The sequence below is a fragment of the Pelodiscus sinensis genome, chromosome 17 (genome assembly GCF_052426305.1).
Source record: "Pelodiscus sinensis isolate ZL-2025 chromosome 17, ASM5242630v1, whole genome shotgun sequence".
NCBI lineage: Eukaryota > Metazoa > Chordata > Testudines > Trionychidae > Pelodiscus > Pelodiscus sinensis.
In genome coordinates, this window is record NC_143068.1 from 33,101,577 (window position 1) to 33,117,337 (window position 15,761).

Consider the following 15,761-nt stretch of genomic DNA (forward strand, 5'->3'; position numbering starts at 1 on the left):
GGTGTTTGTCTGGGGGATTGGCGCAAATCCGGTTGTATCTTAGGGCTTGGCTGTATACAACGGATTGAGAAATGTGTCTGGGATGGAAGCTAGAGGCATGAAGGTAAGTGTAGCAGTCGGTAGGTTTCCAGTATAAGGTGGTGGAAATTTGTCCATCATTTAATTGTACTGTAGTATCAAGGAAGTCCTCTCTCCCCGCTCCCGTGCAATTTTTTTCTTCCTCCTCCCTCCTTCCCTTATTTATTCTTGGTTCTGGACTTCCAACACTCCAGTCATCTGAAGAAACGGGCTGTGTCCACAAAAGCTCATGATACCATCTACATGTTTTGTTAGTCCTTAAAGTGCTACCAGAACCTTTGTTGTTTTTTAAGTTTTTCCTGTTACAGACTAACTTGGCTACCCCTCTGAATCATTTTTTTAAAGTTATAAACTAACATGGCTACGCCTCTGAGTCTGTTAAAAAAAACTTCACTTTGGTTTTATTGCAAATCTCCATGTCTGGTGCTAAAAGGAGTGTTGAACTGGGGTGCCCTGCTTCCTCAGAGGTGGCGGTTCGGTGTGTGCCAGGGGTGCTGAACATGGGCACTTGGGCATTACACAGGGCGGAGTGCTGAATGTCTGTGTCATCAGCAGCTGGTAGAAAGGGGAGTTTTCCTTATGGGCACAGACCAGGCTCCCTCCTTCATCCCAGACACCATGGGGAACTGCGAAGTAGTGCCACAGTCTGATGAGAGTAGGCTGCAAGGGAGGAAAAAATCTGGTGAGGAAAATGAGACAACTTGCTGGTCCCCACACCAGCAGTCTTTGCTTTAAGCAGGATCAGATCCTGGAGAAGTGGGCTGTGCTCTGGGACGTGGGGAGATGAGAAAAGGAATGACAGACAATCTATAGTGCTTCATTGTGCCTCTTCTGTAGTGTGAGCTTCTGTCTGAAGCCTCCTGCCTCTGGCTTTTAAGAAGTCAGGACATTTTTTGCATTTACTTCTGTATTTGGGTAAGTTGTTCTAAAGATGCCTGAACCCGACAGGTGCAGAGACCTTCAGGTGCCCTACCACTGATTCCATTGTCACAGGACGTATTGCACAGCAGAACTGCCGTGTGGCCTGTTCTTATGTTCTCTCATGGGACCCTGCTGGTTGTATGCTGCCAGAGAGAGAGGTCAAGCCCACATGATGTTTGTGGCAGTGTTCCCCACGCGGTAACTGTTTATGGTCTGCTTTCAGGGATGTCTAATTTGTGTAGGTGATTTTATAGCCTCGCTGCAGGGCAATCAGAGGCTCAGAGCAGCCCACAAACAAGAGTATGTCTGAGTTCTCTAGCTTTGAGGGTCTGAGCCTGTATCTGTTTGGCACCTTGTGAGCTAGGTTGTGGGTTTTATGCCCATTGCACAGAAGGAGAGCTCAGGCACAGAGAGGTCAGGGCTAAAACATACAAAAGAAGCCCCTGATTTTGGAGTGGCTCCTGGAGGTCTGCTCTCTGTGAAGTCCGGGGGAGGAGGGTTGGGCTATTCCGCATTTCTGAAAACAGGGCTCAAGCTGGGCACCCAAAACCAGCGGCTGCTTTGCAGGCTGTTGGTGTGAGTGGTTTCTAAGGGGAGGCTGTGCCTGAGCTCCCCTCCCCTGACGCCCCCTAAGCTGAGCCCCGGTGCTGACTGGCCCTGGGAACAGTGCGGGTCTGTCCTTCCCTTGGCCGGGCTGGGGCTGAGTGCCCAGGGCGGACCGTATAGGGACAGGCCGGCGTGGGAGGCTGGAGCAGCCGGGATGCGAACTGGTGACTCCAGGCGCCCTGCTCGGACCCTGCGTGTCCATCACTCCCCCAGCGGAGGGGGCTGCGCTTCCCGTTGGGGCCGGCAGGCGGCGCTACGAGCGGCGCGCGTTTCCGCACGGCGGGCTTTGAGCGCTGCACCCCGGCCCGCCAGGAGCGGCCTGCGGCGCGGGCCGGGGGGGATTGGCCGCTGCACCGGCAAGATGGCGGATCGGCAGGAGGCGCTGAGGGAGTTCGTGGCCGTGACCGGCACCGAGGAGGAGCGAGCGCGCTTCTTCCTGGAGTCGGCGGGCTGGGACCTGCAGGTAGCGCCGGGCGGTCATCGCGGCGGGGGGGCCTGGCCCGGTGTCCCCTCCCCCGGGCCCCCACCCTCCTGCGGCGCCCCCCCCCCCGCTGCCGTTGGGCCCGTCCTCCCCTCCCCCCCCCTTCGCCGTTGGGCCCGTCCTCCCCTCCCCCGCCCCCCTCCCCCCCCCCCCCTTCGCCGTTGGGCCCGTCCTCCCCTCCCCCCCCCTTCGCCGTTGGGCCCGTCCCCGCCGCCTCCCCCCGTTGCCGTTGGTCCCCCCCCCCCCCTGCCGCCCGTCCCCCCCCCCCCGCTGCCGTTGGGCCCGTCCCCGCCGCGCCCCCCCCCCGCTGCCGTTGGGCCCGTCCCTGCCGCCTCCCGGCGCTCAGTGGGGAACCAGGCCCAGGGCCGCCCGCGTGGGCCCCCCCCTCGCTGCGCTGCGCAGGGGCCGCGTCACCCGCACACGGCGGGGGGGGGGGGGGCACGAGGCTCCCGCAGCGGGTGGCTTAAGAGGTGGCGACGTTGATTTCCCAGCGCCGCCCGGGTGTTCTCCGGGGAGGGAAACTGAGACTCGCCCCAGTTCGCACCGTCATCGAGCCGCGTCCGGGCGCCCAGCACCGGGCCCTGCCCCGTTGAACCTGCGCGTGCACTGGCACTCGCTCCTTCCAGGCAGAGTAAGTCATCCGGTGAGAGCACCGGGTGACAAATCGCTTCCCTTGTGTGATCTGTAGGGCTGCTGGATGTAACCTCCCATTCGGCTGCTTACCATTTGCCATTGAGTTGTAAGAGTCTGTGTCACCAAGAGTAACCCAAAGAGGCTGTGGTCCTCTGATAGATAGGAAATTAAGAGCACTGAAAACTCCTCTAATTACCCTAATTTCAGCCCTCTGAAACTTCCAAGACTATGCAGTATCCCTAATCAAGGTTGTGTATGATACAGGCTCCTGCATTTAGCTAGCCAGCTAAAGTGGAAAGATCCATAAATGGTATCCCATCTGGTCAGAAGGGGTGAAAACCAGTTATTGCAGGCAAAGATTCACCCATGATGTGAACAGGCCCCTAAAATTGTTAGTACAGTAAACTTCTGATAATCCGGAACCTTAGGGACCTAGGTGGTGCCAGATTATTGGATATGCTGGACTATCAGGAGGTACTATAAACTGGTTATATTTATATATATATATACACACACACACACACACTGTATACAAAGTGTTTTTAACCCTTTTTATTGTACATACAGTATAATATCATGTTTTAGTTCTTTTAACCCTTTTTTACCCTTTTCACTCGGTTCAGCAGCTGCTGCCGCTGCCCTGTGACTCGTTTTTGCTGAAGCTCACTCACTAGGCTCTTGCCGTTTTGATGCGAGACTATTGGGAGTGCCGTACAATTGGATGCCGGACTATTGGAGTTTTACTGTAAATGTTTGATTACCAATTTGACCAATTGCTTTTTTCTTTGCAAACTCACTCTTTGGCCATTTCTACTCTAGCACATTTAATGAAGGACCAGTGTATGCGTGGGAGTTTACTGACATAGCTATTCTGTAATAATGATTTGTGTATAAAGACACTCCTTTTCTGGAATAAAACTGCCTTTTTCAGATTTAGCTAAATCCACTTTAGAAGTAGATTAAGCTAAATGAGAAATAAGATCACTTATTCTGGAATAAGAGCATCCACACAAGGAGTCATTCCAGAATAGCTATTTCAGTAAATTTCTGAGGGTAATCAACTCTGATATGGCAGTAAGAGAGACTGTTGGGCGTGACACAAATTCTTAGTAAATGTAGTATTTTAATCATTAGAATATAGACAGTTCTAGCATCTTTTTTACTGTAATGATATACAATTGATCTCATTCTTAAAAGCTGCTGTAATTCTGACCTTTCAGATTGCTCTAGCTAGTTTCTATGAAGATGGTGGTGATGAAGACATTGTTACGCTTCCTCAGCCTACTCCCAGCTCTGTGTCCAGAGGCACTGCACCCAGGTGAGAGAAATTTTCCGAATGATACAGCTCTGTTCATTAAGCTGTTACACATGGAAGATGGTGGGCCTGGAAGTCTCCTTCTGAAGTACTTATATCAGGGGTGGGCAATAATTTTTGGCCAGGGGCCACTTCAAAATTTTTTGAAGTGGTCCTGGGCTGGCCTGGAAGGGGCGGGGCCAGAATGCTTCTGGGCTTCCCCACCCCCAGACCCTAATTGGTGGGCGGGAAAAGGCTTCATGTACTCCCCCGCCCCCAGACCCTGATTGGCCTGAGGGCACGGAGAGTGCGTGACGCCTCCTCCCGCCCTCTGAGGAGTATGTGGCACTTTGAAGTGCTGTGTGTTCCTTGCAGGTCGGGGAGGAAGGAGTGGGGAAGGAAACTTCACATGCTCCTCCTGCTCCCAGGCCAATCAGGACATGACATCTCCTCCTGCCCTGCGAGCAGCGCTTGGCGCTTCAAAGCACTGCGTGCTGCTCACAGGGTAGGAGGAAGCTTTGCATGCTCCCCTGCCCTCAGGACCTAATTGGCCTGGGGACAGGGGAGCGTCAGGGCCTCTGTGGGCTGGATCAACCCGCTTGGTGGGCCGGATCTGACCCGTGGAGGCCCTTTTGCCCACCCCGACTTATACTGTACCCAGTATTGCTGTATGACAGTTGAAAGCTGCATGACAGAAGCCATGCATGAATTTGTGTTCAGTTTTCTTTAGTAAATTTAATTAGCCTTTGTGAAAATCCCATCAGTGTTTTATTCCCCTAGTTTGGATGTGATTGCATATCTTATCGAAAGAACTGAGTACGATTGGATTACTCTATTTTAGTTTATTTTGGGGACAGAAGATAACTCAGCACATTGATCCAAACATTTTTTGTAAGCAGTTGAGCTCTCCAGAGTACTATAATACACTGCTTGTCTGATGTCAAGGCACTTTACAAGCCAGAATGAATTTGGCCTCATCCTATCCCTGTGAAATAGGAAAATATCCCCATTTTACAGGTGGGGAATCTGAATCAGAGTTATCATGTGATTGTATGTTGGTCTGTGTGAAATGAATTTGATGATCTAAGTCTAGATTCTAATGGATATGTGTCCCTCGCAAAAAATCTTTCAGTTTATACTCTAGTAGACAGCTCAACAGAAACACAAAGGATCAACAAACATGTAACCTGGTCTTTTCACCTTTAACACAGGCTCTCTAGAACAGGGCAGCATAAAATAGCTTGCATTTTTTGCAATTATGCCATAACTGTTCTGTGAATAAATAAAGGCTCCTTAGTGCAGTACATCTACAGAGAAATGACTGAAGATTTGTTGTGTTTGTGACCCCTTTTCAAGCACTAGTGACTCGATGTACACGAGCAGGTATTTGTAGATGTGGTATGGAGAGGCTCAAATACTTGGAGCCTAATTCACTACTCTTAATCCAGTTTTACACCAGCATGACTCAGTGGCACAGTGCTGCAATTAATCAGGTTCCTAGGCTTGGAAGGGACTCAGATTAACCCACTATATAAGTGCAGAAATTCTTCTACTCCAGCTTTCTTCAATGCAGAAGCCATTTTTTCTTTGTACAGAAACGTTCAGACCTTTCATTATATATTATAAAGACACAAAAGTCACAAACCTATTTATTTCACTCAGATATGGTTAGTCTATTCTAAGAGTGTATATTGATTATTTTAGTTGAAGCTGGGGAGGGAGCTAAATGTAGGATGCTAGGATATTATCCCATATTTTGACAACATTCCTCAAGAGGGAAAGCAGAGATGGTCTTTGCTGAATGGTTAATGGGAACGGCAATATTACCTGATCCCTCTGAACTGCCATTTAATCAGTCTACAGAGGGTATGTAATTTTTGTAAGAGCTGAACTTCAGTGGAAATAAATGCTATTTAACACAGATACATAGCAGAGGACAGAAGCACAAAATAACAGCCATTTCCTGCTTGTATAGTTCATGTTAGATGGCTGATCTATATAGCTATGGGGGATGTGTGAGCTCATTTGTTATCTCTTTACAGTGACCACCGAGTGACATCATTCAGAGACCTTGTTCATGCTCAGGAAGAAGACGATGAAGAAGAAGAGGGACAGCGGTAAGTCTCCAGTTAAAGATGTAAACCAAATGGGCTTTTGTCCTGTGAGAGAGCGTGGGACTTTGGGCTGAACCTGATTTAAATCTGTGTTTTAACCAATACTAAAGAGTCTCCTGTTTCCATGCTCCATGAGTCTTATTCTGAAAGGCTAGCCAGTGAAAGTGGTTCCGCAAGATCAGGGTTAGCAGTGTTTGGCAAAATGCTCTGTGCTGGTCTGAAGTTGTGCTCTTGAGAGAGTTGATAAATTCACTGGGGATTGGTACCGTTCTGGTGTCCTTCCCATTGTTAACAGAAGTTAATTCCTGGGTTTGCCTTTTTGCTGGAGCGGTGAGCCCCCTCATTCCCATGTCTTTGTTTGAGACACTGCTCTATGGGAATGCAGTAGATCAAGGGAAGTTACAGTTCCTGTTTTCATCTGGGTTTTTCTCTTCTTTTGAGCATCATTTAGGAAATGTTAGTGGGAAATGTCCTGCAGTGACAGCTATCATGACAGCTAGTGAGAAGAGCTTTAAACTGCATTCAAAAGGGGCAGGGGACAAAAGGCCACAGGTAGGTATAAAAAGCAACCTTAACAGAGGAGTAAATGATGGGAGGCGGGGAGCAGGAATGGAAAATGGTCACAGGAGCAGCAAGAGGGGTAGAGATAGGGAAAACTACTCAACAGCTTAAATGTTTATATGCACAAGTACAAGGAGTATGGGGAGTAAACGGGAAGAACTGGAATGATTACTTCTTAAGCTAAATTATGACTTAATTGGCATCACTGAGATTTTGGTGGCATAGAGGGTTATGGCTTGTTCAGAGGCTAGGCGGGGAAAGGGAGAGGGTGCTGCATTGTACCTCAGTATGAACTCTTGTTCTGAGGTCCAGCAGGAAGTGAGTCAGACCAGTAGAAAGTCTCTGGGTGAAGATAAAAGGAAGGGGAAAATAGGTGATGTCATCGTGTGCTGTAGCCCAACCAATCAGGAGAAAGAAGTGGATGAGGCATTTTCAGAATAAATAACAGAAATGCACAAAGCACAAGTAGTAATGGGGGACTGTACCCCGCCATCTGTTGGAGAAATACTGCACCAAACCCAAAATGTCCAGTAAGTTCTTGGTCTGAATTAGGGGACAGTTTTTTGTCTCAGAAGGTGGAGGAAGTAGCCAGCGCGATAGCCATTTTAGAGTAGATTCAGGCTAGGAAGGAGGAATTGGCTGAAAATCTGACGGTTCAAAGCAGTTGAGATGAAAGTGACCAAGAAACGATAGATTTAGTGATTTTAAGGAATGGGAGGCGTGAGAGTAGCAAGAGACTTATGAGCAGATAGTAACAAACTCAGAACTGGTAGGTAAGATCCCAAAAGGAGTTAAGGAAAGATGGCGGTTTCTCAGACACAATATTCGGGGCCTAATAGAAAACCATCCTGATGCAAGGGAAATGTGGAAGGAATAGTAAGGGGTATGTTTACACTACAAAGACCAATTCTCACAGCCCAGTGAACTAACTTGGGCTCACAGGGTTTGGGGCTGCAGGGCTAAAAATGGAACTGTAGACATTCTCGCTTCGGCTGGAGCTCAGACTCTGAAACCCCCATCAAATGTTCTGGTAAGCAATGGAGGAAATGGGATTTAGATTAAATTATTACTACATTTTATTTTTAATTTTATTTTTATTTAATTGTATTGATTTTATTATTAAATGATTGCACAACTAGTTAAAAGTCCTTACTCAAAAGCATAGTTATCGGTGGATCCCTGCCAAACTGGGAGAGCACATCTAGTGAGATCGGAGGGGTCAGCTCTGGGTCTAATACCAGTCAGTATTTTAATTAATGACTTGAATAATGAAATGGAGAATATGCCTATAAAATGTGCAGAGGACTCCAAGTTGGGGGATTGGTTGCTAGGACTTAGGAGGACACGATTAGAATTCAAAATGACCATGAGAAATTGGAAGTTCGTCTGGGATCAGCAAAGTGAAATGTAATGGAGACAAGTGCAAATTACTGTGCTTAGTAAAATAAACTCAAATGCGCAGCTACAGAATGTCTGGTACCTGGCTCGACAGCGGTACTGCTGAAAGGAATCTAGGGGCTATAGTGGATCACAAATTGAATATGAGTTAACAATGTGGGGTAGTGTTTAAAAAGGTTAATGTCATTCTAGAGTGTAGTAAGAGGAATGTTTAAAAGACACAGGGGATAATTGTTCCCCTACACTCAGCACTGGCGAGGCCTTAGCTGGAGTACTCTGTCCAGTTCTGGGCATTGCGCTTTAAGGAAGATATGGACAAATTGGAGAGAATCCAGAGAAGGGTAACAAAAATGATGAGACTAAGGAAACCTGATGTATGAAGAAAGGTTAAAAATGGGGCATGTTTAATCTTGAGAGAAGAAGATTGAGAAGAGACCTGATAAGCTTTCCATAATGTTAACGGCTGTTAAAAAGAGCACACTGTGTTGCCCTCCTTGTCCACTGAAGGTAGGACAAAAGGGTTAGAAAGAGAGTTAGATACTTTCATGGAGGTTAGGTCCATCAACGGCTGTTGGCCAGGATGGGCAGGGATAGCGTCCCTGGCCTCTGTTTGCCAGGAGCTGGGAACGAAACAGAGGATGGATCACTTGATGATTCCTTGTTCTGTTAATTCTCTGAGACACCTGGCATTGGCCACTGTCAGCAGACGGGATACTGGGCTAGATGGATCTTTGGCCTGGCAGCTCTCGGGTTCTAAGAAATGATCAATTTAATCTGCAACAAGGGAGGCTTAGGTTAAATATTAGGAAACATTTTCTACTATAAGAATAGTTAAGCACTGGGATAGGTTACTGAGGAAGGTTGTGAAATCCCTCTTTTTGCAGGACTTTAACAAAGGGATGTAAAAGGTTAACCAGTAATCATTAGCCTCACCGGCATGCTTACCCGGTAACCTGTTAACCAGCAGGACAGGCGTGGGAGCAGCCTCCGGCCCACTACAGCTTGGCTGGCCAGAACAGTCCCACAGGTGACCTGCAAAGCACATTGAATGAAGCCATACGGTATCCCTGTGAGGTGGCCAAGTTTATAAACACTCTTACTCACGGGTATACTCAAGCACAGATCAGTTCAGTGACTTGCATTTGTGGTATAGCTAGCAATGGAGTCAAGGAGTGTAAATAACCAGTCCCATTAGACTAGATTCTCTCCTTTCCCTCTCCTGCTCACCCCATTTGGTAAAGTTGAGAGCTTTAAGGCTAGGAGAGGACTTGTCACTCACTAATACACAGCTTTTCAAACTCCCTTACGAAAGAGGCTGCTGAAGTCTGGCAGAGACTTCATTTCATGGTGTTCTGTTCACATCAGTGACTGATTGGCCACAGTGGATGAGCACTTCCCAGTAAATTGTATGATTATCGAAGAGAAAGCGAGAATAACCCACTGTGCAAGGGCAAAAACTGTGCGGGTTACCCTGTAACTTCATGGGGCTTTTCAGATCTGTGTCTTGGAAAATAATTTGTCCAATAACTGACCCCGGGTTTTTAGGTAACAAATGTGTTTTCTGTTCAGGTTTTATGCTGGGGGCTCAGAGAGGAGTGGGCAGCAGATTGTCGGCCCTCCAAGGAAGAAAAGCCCCAATGAGCTGGTGGAAGATCTGTTCAAAGGAGCTAAGGAGCACGGAGCGGTGGCTGTCGATCGACCCGCTAAGAGCCCTGGCGAGAGCAGCAAACCAAAAGTGAGGCATGATGGGGTCTTGCTTCCTTTCCTTATTTAAATCTGTTTTTAGTGGGAGTGATCTCCCTCCGCCAGCTTGGTGACAGCTGTTCTCAGTTGGTGAGCGCTGAGATTATCTTGCGAGACAGCTGTAGCAAACTCCTCCAGTAGTAGAGCTGATGGAGCGGATGTGCTTAAGGGCAAGACAAGCTAATGCAGGGGGTCAGATGGTTAAATGGCTAACAAGTTGGCCGCCACAGCTTTGTGGTGTGTTGCATAGCTTTTGCCCATGCTGCTCCTTCCGTGAAGCCCGTGTTTATTCATGGTGATAGTTGTGAAGGGGAAGCAAGCATCGTCTGGGGGCCTATCACTGTAATCTCTTCTGCCTGCCTCTCTCTCTTGTAGCCATTTGCAGGGGGAGGGTATCGCCTTGGAGCGGCCCCGGAGGAGGAGTCCGCTTATGTGTCAGGAGAGAGGAGGCAGCATTCTGCTCAGGATGTGAGTATCTCTCACCCTCCATCTTGGCAAAGATCTGTTAGTGAATTGTTTTATTTGGCTGCAAAATGTCGATTCCCTCTTGGGGAGCCAGAGAAGGGAGTGGAAGGCTGGGCTGTAATGAGCCTAGTTTTGGTAAAGTCATGGACTGGGGCTTGCTCTTTGCTATGCATGTAGAACGTAAGAACGGCCAGACTGGGTCAGACCAGAGGTCCGTCTAGCCCAATGTCTTGTCTGCTGGCAGCGGCCAATGCCAGGTGCCCCAAAGGGAACGAACGGAGCAGAGAATCATCTAGCGATCCATCTCATCGCCATTCCCAGCCTCTGACAAACAGAGTCTAGGGACACTATCCCCTCCCAACCTGGCTATCAGCCATTGATGGACCCATGCTCCATGAATGTATCCAGTTATAAGAACACGTAGTTTTAATGACTAATCGAGTGTCCTGTAGAAGTGTTATCTGAAAACCTGGAAGCTTCTCATAAACTCCAGGCTCTTTTCTCAACATCTCTAGCTGTGAATTGAGTGCTCCTGAAAGGGGCTGTATAGAAAGCCTGGCGAATGGAATTCCCTGTATCCCGGAGGGGAGACGACAGCAGTAGCAGCAGGCTTCTCTCCACTACCTGCCCAGTGTGTTCCATGGCCAGCTCTGTCACATGCACTCTGCCAAAGCGAGGGGCCCCGTGCTGATGGCTTTGTGCTGTGGAGTGACCCCACCAAGCAGCCAGCACATGGTGTTTCTCTCTGGACTGTGTTGGCTCCTGAGGAGTCCCCACTGGGTACAACCCTCCATCTGACATTGCCTGGGTGTTTAGGGTTCTCACTTCCAGCTGTTGCTGTGCCCTGTTAAGGCACCGCAGAGGAGCTAACTTTTCTGCTTGGGGTGGTTGCAGGTACACATTGTACTGAAGCTGTGGAAGAGCGGGTTCAGCTTGGACAATGGGGATCTGAGGAGCTACCAAGACCCATCCAATGCCCAATTCCTGGAGTCCATCCGCAGAGGGTATGCAGCGTGGGGGTGGGGGGCACCTCAGATGGGATGTGCTTCAGAAGGAAGGGCCTGTCTGCTCAAATCTAGGCATGTAGGCAATCCAGCATGCTGGGAATCTGAACTCCGTCCAGCTAGCTCGCTTTGTCTGAAGCATTCTCAAGAATTTCTTAGCGTGGTAGCAGTGGGGTAGGTAAAATCCAGTAGTTGCCTTTAGCTCAGGTGTTGAGCTGTGGAAGGAGTCCAGTCCCATTATGGGATGTGACACTTTAAGGGCTAGAAATGAGGGAGCCATCTCTTCCATCTGTGGGGTGTAGAGTCGATAGGTTATCCCAAATGCAGGCCAGTGAGAGAAACCTTTTATGGTGTGTGATGCCTTGGGAAGGCGAGTCCTCCTCAACTCCTGCTTAGCCAAGATGGTGATTAAAGGTGCTTTGATTCCTGGGGACAAGAGAAAAAGTTTCTAGTAGCCTGTGATGAGATTGGCATTTGTGGTGACCTTCCCTGGGTAACATGAATTAAGGATGTTCAAGGCTAGTCAACTCTCCCCCCTCCCTTGCTGCTTCTATCAGATAGAGGCAGCAAACGGGGGGAAAGAACGGGTACTTCAAAGCGGCAGTGCCGCACGGCTGAGCCAGAGATCAGCTGTGTGGCGCTGCCCTTTTGAAGCCCCAAGGCATTTCAAAGAGGCAGCCCCTACGCAGCTGATCCCCAGCTCAGCTGTGCAGCGCTGCCCTTTTAAAACGCCACAGCTGAAATGGTGCATGGAACCTGGGGTCAGCTGGGGACTCCCCGGCTGACCCCGAGCTCCATGAGGGCGACGTGGATTTGAAATGCATTTCAAAGCTGGTCCCTGTGCAGCCCAGAGTCAGTGGGATTTCCTCTTGGCCCCAGGCTGCATGTGGAGTTCTGCATTCCTCCTTTGGGGGCTCTTGTACATTTCCCAGCAGGGGCTTTTGTACATTTCAAAGGAGGAATTCAGAAGTGCCCGTCGACTAGTCCAGTAGTTGATGGAAATTCCATCGACTACTTGACTAGTCAGTTAACCGCAATTTAACATCCTTAGCGTGAATTAGGAAGCCAGTGTTTGCTGGGTGCGTGTTGTTCCGTAGTGTCTTCTGCACGTCTGTCTGTCTTAGCTATTGGCAAGGGGAGAGGACCATTTTTGAGCTGCTCCGGAAGAGGGGCCCGCCCCTATGTCAGGAAACAGCAGAAGATGGTCCCCAGCTCTTTATGGATGGATCTATCACAAGGCACATTTTTTTCTTTGCTTCTAGGGAGGTCCCAGCTGAGCTCCGCAGACTAGCCCGTGGCGGACAAGTGAACTTGGATATGGAGGACCATCGTGATGAGGACTTTGTGAAATCCAAAGGTGCCTTCAAGGCTTTCACTGGAGAGGGGCAGAAACTGGGCAGGTGAGAAGACAGCAGTGATGCGTTGGTAGCTGCTGCCACAGCCCGCCTGAGGGCACATGCTGCCTTTCTTTAACAAAATGTCAGTGGATTTAGTGGCTTGTTAGGGTGGAGGAATAGGTGGCATTTTATAAGCAAGACTGAGCACAGTGAATGTTAAGGTGTTTTAACAAACATGAATGACTGGCTTGAACTCCTTGCTGTTAGTTCCCTCTGGAAAATGCCTGTGAATTAGTTGCAAGACAGCGCTGATGGCAGAGCTCAAGTGTGATGCAGAGGTCAGAGCACAGGACTCCGAGCCAGGAATGTGCATATGATTCCTGGCTTTGACACCAACTCTGTGGCCTTGGTCACATCACTTACCTTCTTTTTACCTATAGGGAAACAGAGTAACAGATTTGCCCTGCAGAGCAGTGGTACTGTGGTGATTCCTCAGTTAATGTTTGTAAATACTACACAAGAGCTAAATAGTGTGGGTGATGTGCACCCTCCTTAGCAGTTACGGTGAAGAGATCAGTCTGAACTGAGGACGTGGAAGTAGCAGTGACCGTGCCGTGAAGCACTGCAATGTCTAGGTGGGTGGGAGGGAGCTGGGTTAGGAGACATTGCAGGGCGTGTCATCTACTGCCTGAGAGATTGATTTGGAGGTAGATAAGTGTCTGTGTCACCAGCTGGTTCCTGAATTCCGGTTCCCAGTGCTAATGTGTTGGCATCTGTTCCTCTTGGGTAGGAACCCTGATTCCTGGGCCTGGAACTTGGTGGCTTATGAAAGCTGACCCTGTTTTCCTCTTCTCAGCACTGCCCCCCAAGTGATGGGCATCAGCACTCCAGCCCAGCAGGCAGAAAACGAAGCCAAAGCCAGTTCTGCTATCACAATTGATGAGTCAGAGCCCACCACCAACATCCAAATCCGGCTTGCTGACGGCGGGCGATTGGTCCAGAAATTTAACCACAGCCACAGGTACACGGGCAACTGGAAACCAAGGTTACTAACTGGGAAGGCTTGAATGACACTGCACAGCCAGAAGAGATGTTAAAATCCTGGCTCGCCCGCTCAAGGGAGCTCTGGGGATCCTTCCATGTAGGTGAACAGGAGCCGTGTTATTGTGGGGTGTGAAGGCAGCTGTTACATCTCGGGGGCATAGGGTTTATTTTGCTAGCTGGGACAGCCGTTGAACTGGTCTCCTCAGATGCTTCAGTGTAATCGGGATAACTGTCCATAGTGCCAGCTATGATCCCAAGGTCTTTGGACGACTTCAGGTCATTAAGGCGCTTGGCTTAGTCGACTCCCGACCCTACTGCAGACTTGTGTGCTTAGCCACGCTCCTCGCTGCAGTTAGCTTCAGAGAGCGGGGTTCTGCTTTGAAACAGGTTCTGCTCCTTTAGAAGAGCTGAAAGAGCAAAATTAATTCCTTATGGTCCGTCCATTGTTCAGAAGGATTTGCGCACGTGACGTCTGTGCTGCAGTCCTGCTCAGCCAGCCGTTCTTGGGGAACACTGGGCACCCTGCTTCCTTCAGTTCTTACAGGAGAATTGAACCTCTTGCTCAGGCAGGGGGGACCGGAAAACAAATCTCTTTTCCAGGCCCCCTTGTTATCCACAGTGTGAGGAGCCCTCTGAGGGTTCAGATAACCTGGAATCTTTTGCATTGTGCAGAGCGCTACTCTCTTGCCCATCAAGCAGTTTATAAATTACATGGCACCTTTTGCCCAGAAAGGAGACCAGAGCACTTTACAAATTATGCATGCAGGAATCAGACCCCATGCCTGCCCACCGGACACCATAGTGATTTGTAGGTATTAAAAACGTACCGGGAGGGCCTCCACGCACTGCATGTGTTATAGCAGGAAGTTTCAAAGAATAACCAGTTGTAACCACAGCTTATGCTCAGAGGCACGAGCCTTCCCGAAAGCAGTCTCGTCTGTTTCAGAGGACTTGCAACAGCAAATGAAAAGTCACCTTTAAAAGTAACTTAAATGTGATGTTTCTTCCACGTGGCCCCTGCCATTTGCTGGCAGCGTTGGCGCCACGATGCTGCAGAAGCGTACGCTTTCAGGGCGAGAGGCGGAGTTAGTCTGTTTCCCCCCCGTGTATGCAGTACATGAAATAACAGGGTCACCTTTGTGTGTTTGATCCCCCTGGACAGCATCCGTGACATCCGGCTCTTCATAGTAGATGCCCGGCCGGCGATGGCTGCCACCAGCTTTGTCCTCATGACCACCTTCCCGAATAAAGAGCTGTCTGATGAGGACCAAACCCTCAAGGACGCCAACCTGCTCAACGCTGTCATTGTCCAGCGGTTAATATAATGGAGCCCACCTCTTCTCACACGTCTGCCTGCAGCGCGCATGTGTCGTGTCGTCCTGTGTGCGCACCTGCGCCGTGCAGCAGCGTCACATCTACCTGTAGCTCTGGGTTCGTAGCTCTGGGTTGGACTCCTTTCTCTTTAGTTGCATTTCCCATGTTTTTGTGATGATCAGTGGACTTTCAAATAAACAAACAAAACAAACCTGTTTGGAAAGGGGCTGCAGCCTGTTGTGCCAGGAGTTCCCCCAGTGGAGTTGTCACCGTTGCTGTATGGATCACGGTGCTGCCTGTAGAGGAGGAGGGCCAGTAGGGTGAAAGGTGTCTCCAAGGAAGCCGCTTCTGTCCATGGTGGGGGGAGAATGGCTTACAGCAGCCCGTGACTCTTCTCTCTTCCCAGGACTGCTGCAAAACGCTTCCTTTGTTTCAATGTGTTAAATACAAACCATCCCAGAAGCGGCTGAGCCGATTGCCAGGGTGGGAGTTACGTTACTGTAACGCCGGCGCGAGCAGAGGGATCTGCGGGAAGCCGCAGTTCTCTTGGGCTGGCCGTGGGTTCAAGCTTGGATTTGCAGGCAGAGGTATCAGGTGAACGTTGCTCTTGTCCTTAGAAACAGAGTTCCTATTTCCCCCGCCCACACTACATGCCGCTGGCGTTCCTCACGGCCGAGCCCTGTACGGATCCGTGGAGCCCTGCCGTGGGCCGGGGTCCCGCAGGACCCACCGCGGTCAAAGCAGGAGTGGGATTAAAATATCTTCCCG

At 49.5% G+C, this 15,761-nt stretch overlaps 1 protein-coding gene across 1 annotated transcript; it reads left to right on the forward strand.

The window, feature by feature from the left end:
* Nucleotides 1-1,908: 1,908 nt before the first annotated feature.
* On the forward strand, nucleotides 1,909-15,204 carry NSFL1C (NSFL1 cofactor). Its single transcript, XM_075900911.2, has 9 exons — nucleotides 1,909-2,068; nucleotides 3,940-4,037; nucleotides 6,056-6,130; nucleotides 9,656-9,821; nucleotides 10,205-10,297; nucleotides 11,189-11,298; nucleotides 12,561-12,698; nucleotides 13,492-13,656; nucleotides 14,842-15,204. The coding sequence occupies exons 1-9, from the start codon at nucleotides 1,967-1,969 to the stop codon at nucleotides 15,002-15,004; spliced, it is 1,110 nt and encodes a 369-aa protein (XP_075757026.1). The 5' UTR covers nucleotides 1,909-1,966; the 3' UTR covers nucleotides 15,005-15,204.
* The last annotated feature ends 557 nt before the right edge of the window (nucleotides 15,205-15,761 follow it).

Bases quoted from the DNA above. Each gene is read 5' to 3' on its own strand.
- NSFL1C (XM_075900911.2), top strand. From the start codon at position 1,967: ATGGCGGATCGGCAGGAGGCGCTGAGGGAGTTCGTGGCCGTGACCGGC. The intron at 12,699-13,491 runs GTGAGAAGACAG...TCCTCTTCTCAG, and splicing joins GAGGGGCAGAAACTGGGCAG to CACTGCCCCCCAAGTGATGG. The intron at 13,657-14,841 runs GTACACGGGCAA...CCCCCTGGACAG, and splicing joins AAATTTAACCACAGCCACAG to CATCCGTGACATCCGGCTCT.